Here is a 6066-nt window from a genome sequence, read left to right on the forward strand (position 1 = left end):
CTAGACTTTCAAAGTAAAGGTAACTATAATTTTAGTAAGTAAGTAGGCAAAAGAACACGTGAGACTATGTTTGCTTTCCTCGGACGACACTCACACAAAGTTGGGTCCCAGCTAGGTGGGCAAATTGAACCCTAAAGTTGTGTAGATGGTCGGCGTGGGAGGAGGTCCTAGCGGATATAAGGCGCGAGAGAGGGTATAAAGTGCGACAGCATTTTAAAGCATTATTAATGCGAGGACTATATAAAGGATGCAGTCTGAGAGGCCGATGCGAAAAGCAAACTTGCCATTGCGACGACGGACGATCGATGACGATGGCGAGATGAAGATGACGATGATGTGATTCTGCAGCGCGTCATCCGCCTGACACAAAATCCCTTCCCTCTCTCCAGGACTGCTGCACGTGCGCGCTCTCGCCTCCTCTGTCCCCTCTTAGGTAAATCGTCGATTGCCTTCTCCCCTGCCATCTCTGCGTTTTCCCCCTCCCCCAAGCTAGGGTTTTTCCTCTGCTTACACCTCTCCGTTTCAATGCCCGCTCTTTGTCTTCCATATCGAAATTTGTGACGTTTCTTGTTGTTGCTTCAGGTCGTTAAAGGTTGCTGCTCGATTTTTGAGGTGCCTGCTGCGGTTGACATTGTGGTTCGAGCCATCGCAGACAAGGTGAACATACGGATCTTCCATTTTTCCTTGTCTCTCCAAAGGAATTACGCTCTAATAATGTTTCAATTTCCATAACTATGTCGTGCGACGACCTCTTCGTATTCCAAAATGTGCCTTTTTATGCAACAGCGTTTTTCATCTTGTAGAAAATGGTTCATGTGATGCCTTTCGAAATTCTGCTCTAATAGTTCAACACGTTGATTAGCATGAAACAACTTCACTGCTATACACATAGGCCTGTGCCACATTAGAGCAGGTGGTAAGAAGGAACTAGAGGGGTCTCATCATGATTCTTACATTTACTTTCTCGATGCGAATGATACTATGCATGCATTTTAGCTGGCTGCAAGTGCATATACGAACATGAGAAACATACATGGGCAGACACGTGCATTAGAGAGATATATCTATGGATGCTTGCTGCATCTAGACAGGGTTAATATGTATACAACATCAATTGAGTAGATACCGTCTGCTGGTCCATGTAAGGACAAAGGTTACATTTATGAGAGGTAGAATACAGGTCTGCAGGACCCAGTTTACAATTAAGCAGAAGTATGAAGAGGTCTTTAGTGTTATAGAATGATCCATCCGATTCGATCAACTCCACTGTACTGTATGGATGGTAGACTTGACATGCTTTCTACGCGCTTGACTTTAAGTCCAAGTGCCTTGTGTGTTATCCCTTGCTGGTCTTTGGTTGTTGTCTAATTCTGAAAAGTCTGCTATGATTTGCACTTAGTGAGGATACTTCGAAGTTTTTGGGTCTACCGTGTGGGTGTTCATTGTTGTAAAGCTGTTACTGGGGTTATCTGTGGCCAAATCTTTCCTTAGTTGCATAACTACCTCCGGTATAAGATTTGCTCTGTAGCATTAAGTGATAATCATGTCTGCTTGACACAGTGTACAACAGTTTTGATAATTCTGATATCAAATGGAAACAAAAGGGCACCAAGGAAGACCTCAAGGCTCTTTAAAAGAGAAAACAAGATTGAGAAAAGAGATAACATTGTACTGAATGTTGAGGGAGGGAGACAGAGGGAGGGAGGAAGGGAGATTCTTTACAGAAAACCCTTGTTTGTGTGAATGAACATTGAGCTGTTGATTTTTTGAAGTTACAAAGGGCTGCAATGACTTTATCTGGAGTCTATGGTGGAATATGTGGCATTATGAGATCAGATTGTGAGGCATCATCATCAGGTTGCTGTAAAGATGAAGCTGATGGTTCTCAACATAAAAGACGGCAGCGTATCTCATATAAGTGTTGGTCTTCTTCTCATGGAACTCTCCTGGATCCAGATTTATGGAGCAGTCTTCCAGTGGAGCTTATTGAGAGGGTCATAAGGAACCTTCCGATGGATGCTATGCTGCGTTCACGCTCTGTGTGCAAGGCTTGGAAGGCATACATAAGCTCCTATGGCAATGCTCAAATCTGCTATAAAACCCCCCAAACAGGACCATGGTGCTTGGCAGTCATCCCAGAAGCGGAGGGAATGGCTGTCTTTGATGCTGCTCTTAACAAATGGCATCATTTGTCCCTTCCCACACTTGCTACAAAGCATAACATGAAACCATTTAGCTCAGATGGAGGCCTTGTTGGTTTCAGAACTCTTGACAATGGTTTGTTCTTTGTCTACAATCCCTTGACCAGGACTTGCAGTGCACTGACCCCAAAGCAGCGAAGTATGGGTTCAGAAAATGATAAAGTATGGATAGTTACTGATCAATCAGAAGGCTTCCTTGTGGTGGTAGTTCAAGCATCTGGAAGGTGTGAGGTATATGACTCTTATAGTAATCAGTGGAATAAATCTGGGATGCTACCTCATTATTCAAATATCTCCCAAATCTCTTCGGTGCAGGGAAGAAGTGTTTATAGTGATGGAATATTATACATGATCAGTGAACGCCCTTATGACTTGATAACTTATGACACAATAACTGGATCCTGGAGTAAGTTGTATGTGCGATGGCCAGAAGAGTCCTGGAATCATGTTCTTTCTGAGTATCGGGGTCGAGTTTACATGTTGGCTTTGCAGAAAGAGAATGAACGGCTATGCTTTTGTGAATGGGAGCTCAGTTCAACTAGTATGCTGTGGACAAAAGTGGGAATAATGCCAGAGTTGTTCTGTTTTGGTGTAATTGGAGATGCAAAAAAAGACTGGTCTGTGCAGATTCTTGCTAACATGGATTTGGTGCTTTTAAGGTTTGTTGGAAAGTATCTACAAGAACATTTGGTTTTCTATAGTCGTATTTCCAAGCACTGGAGAGAAATACCCAGGATCACTTGATTTGTTTACTTCCCATGACATTGACTGCCGATATGTCCTTACGAAGGATGCTTTGTGTAAGAAATTTTGTCAAATGTCATTTACTATTGGATCAATTCTTCGTTACAACTTACCATACTTTTCATGTGATGTTTTTTACTTTGGCAATCTCTGCCTTTGATCAATCGCTTGACTTCACTGTTGTTGCTAGGCTAGGAATTAGCCAAATTTGGGCCAACCATCGGGTTTGGGCTGATCTGAGGTGTTTGATTGTTGGAATTAAGGAGATTTCAGCAGAATCAATAATGATTTATTCACCCAGTAGATTATCTGTCAGTAAGTACCATATTTGGAGTGTTCAGCTTTGCAGAATTGTTTGGATCAGGTGTGCTTCCAAGTATCACTACCATCTGTTACTCATGTTGGTTGATAGATGGGTAGTCGTGGGGTTTCACTAGACATGTCAGTCCTACTACAAAAATGTGCAGTGCAAACTTCTTAATGCAGAACAATGGAATTAATAACTGAGAATATAAGACTGCTGTCAGTAAAAATGCTCACCCTAGTTTCCAATAGACATTGAACTCCAACATGCCAGTCTGATTGCACTTTACGTTCTCTAAATATAATGATGATCACTATATGAGATGCCATTTGTGACTTCTTATTTTAGTTAGGATCCTAAATGTGAACTGTCCACATCTCGTGTGGTGAATTTTCTACATATGATAGGATGTTTGGATTCATTAGCAATGGTTAGATACAGCATGGTATAGTATCAATGTTGGATTGGGAATCTGGATGCTTTGTGCAAAATCGCCTTTAAACTATCCAAAGACTTTCTGATGCACATTGTAGGTGATCGTCCTTAGGATTGGCCTTGCACGCAACATGACACAAAGCCATACAAGGCTGTAAACAGGCAAAAGTAAATGAGCATTGTGCTCACCTTCAAGCCATAGTGCCAATGCAGGCTCGTACTTGATCTTGGGAACCACATAGCCAATGGGCCAAGCCCTACGACAAAGCCATACAAGGACATGAACGAAATAGACATTGTGCTGACCTTCAAGCCATGGAGCCAATGCGGGCTCATACTTGAGCTTGGGAACTACATAGCAAAAGTGCCAAGCGTCTACCACAAGAGTTGGCATCCCATACCTTTGAGTCCATGCCACTATGAGTGTGAGTAGAGTTGTCTAGGGTCTCAAGTCTAAGAAATGTGTCACATGATATTGCCTTGATGTGTTCACATTGCAAGACCTTCCAGATCTTTTAGGACACATTCATACATGGCAATCCTTAGTAGCCATGCCCATCCATGATGTCCAAGGATGTAACCCTTTAGCCCTTATGAATATTGTCCTTAGTAATGTCCGTAGGAACAAAGTAAAGTGGCTCAAAAGTTAGCATATTGACTCGTGTGTCCTATGCTCCTAGGAAGTTCTTTCACTTGATCGATAATATGGGATTAAACAATGGAACAAAACACTTAGTTTTGCTAGTCATGAAGAGATTGGTGTTAGCAGAGTATTTGTCAGCTCATGTGTGAGTCTGAGTTTGATCTGGGCTGGGCATTTTTATTAGGTATTTTAGGTATTTTTCTGGTGTGGCATTTTATGCCAGTGGGACATTTTATGCACCAGTCGGCTAGCTTTAATGCTGGCCGACCAGCATTGTTGCTCCCCACTTTTTCAGCCTATATATACTCAGTGGCTCCTCCTCAGTCAGTCACATCATCATCATCTTCACCATCTGCAGACTCTGTGGAGAGAGGAGCCAGTGCCAGTGCCCACGCAGCCAGTGACTCATTGTTGTATGCGACTGTCTCGTGTTCAGATATATGGATTCCATTTCCCGTGCATACATCTGAGTTCTCATCTGTATCGTGTTCTTTTCTTTTCTCTTTTTGTCTTGTGTTTCAGCAGTTTATTTCAGCACATGTTTATGCTTTCATCGCTGCTCCACTTCTGACATGGTATCAGTTTTCAGGATTTGTGATTCTGCTGTGTTTTCTTGCTGATTTCAGGACTGTTTTGTACCCCTGCTGATCAGACGACTGCTGTTGCAGCCAGCGACCTGTTTTGGGGCTGTTTTCAGCCTGCGTTTTTTGCAGTTTTGCCATCGCCTGCTGCCTCTACACCCTCTGTTGCCTACACACCCTCTGCTGCGTGCGTTTTTCATCTGCAGCTGCTAGCGACAGTTTACTACCTGTTTTCTCCAGTTTACAGCCTGCGTTTTGCTGATTCAGCATCTCTCGTGGTTGGTTGGTTGTTCCTTCAGGCCGTTTTCTCTGTTTTTGGCAGTTTTTGACTGATTTTTTGACTTTCTGCAGCAGATTTTGTCTTCTATTGATCAGATTTTGGGTTATATTGCATGTGAACTCTCTTTTTCTGTAGTCTGTGCTTGTGTTTTGGCTGTGTTTCCTCTCTAAATTCCATCTCTTCTCTACTTCTCTTCTTATCCTCTCCATATGGCTCCTCCGTACACTTCCCCTGATGCTAAGTTGCATGAGACATCCTTGAGATTACAGGGGCGGCTTCCAGCACATTATGGAAGTGAGGCTTATGTAGCTTCAGAGAGGGGTGACAGGAAGAAGAAGTCGAAGGCCCAGTGTTACCACTGTGGCAAGAAGGGACATTTGCGGAAGGACTGCAAGAAGTTAGCGGCTTCCAGGAAGGAGCAGAAGACGAAGCGGGATGCTGACTCTACCGATGAGTCCTCTTCTTCATCGGACTCTGACTCCGATCCTCCAACCAAGGTGCAGTCCAAGGCGCGGAAGGGATCCTCTTCTTCGGATCGCGGGAAGGGCTTAGTGGCCCCTTCCTCGGCTGCTTTCTAGTGGTGGTGATGAGGTCATCCCTCACAACTCTCTTGTGCCAGAGAGGGAGTGTGAGCGGGTGTTCAGATGGGGCAGCCGCGCCTCATCTATACTTTTATACAGGTGCACAGGTTCCAGAGAGGGACGTCCCTGACGCATCGACTTCAGTCTGGCGGAATCAAATCCTGGAGCTGGGATTGACATCCAGGTTCATGATGAGCTTGTTATCTGACAGAGAGCGGGAGGCTTTCGTCTGGAGCTCACATGAGGGGACACTTTGGCGGTCTGGCCAAAGGCGGGAATTCATGGTCACCTATGTTC

General features: G+C 43.9%; 1 protein-coding gene across 1 annotated transcript; it reads left to right on the forward strand.

The window, feature by feature from the left end:
• Positions 1-219: 219 nt before the first annotated feature.
• On the forward strand, positions 220-3085 carry LOC148038589 (F-box only protein 6-like). The gene is made up of 3 exons (XM_087673735.1): positions 220-433; positions 583-657; positions 1773-3085. Exon 3 carries the CDS (start codon positions 1788-1790, stop codon positions 2943-2945), a length of 1158 nt encoding a protein of 385 aa, XP_087529861.1. The 5' UTR covers positions 220-433; positions 583-657; positions 1773-1787; the 3' UTR covers positions 2946-3085.
• Positions 3086-6066: the final 2981 nt, after the last annotated feature.

This window comes from Lygodium microphyllum, chromosome 3 (genome assembly GCF_053477565.2).
Source record: "Lygodium microphyllum isolate KBCC chromosome 3, Lygodium_microphyllum_v1.1.10, whole genome shotgun sequence".
NCBI lineage: Eukaryota > Viridiplantae > Streptophyta > Polypodiopsida > Schizaeales > Lygodiaceae > Lygodium > Lygodium microphyllum.

Excerpts from the sequence above, each read along its gene's own strand:
- LOC148038589 (XM_087673735.1), top strand. The coding sequence starts at position 1,788 with ATGACTTTATCTGGAGTCTATGGTGGAATATGTGGCATTATGAGATCA.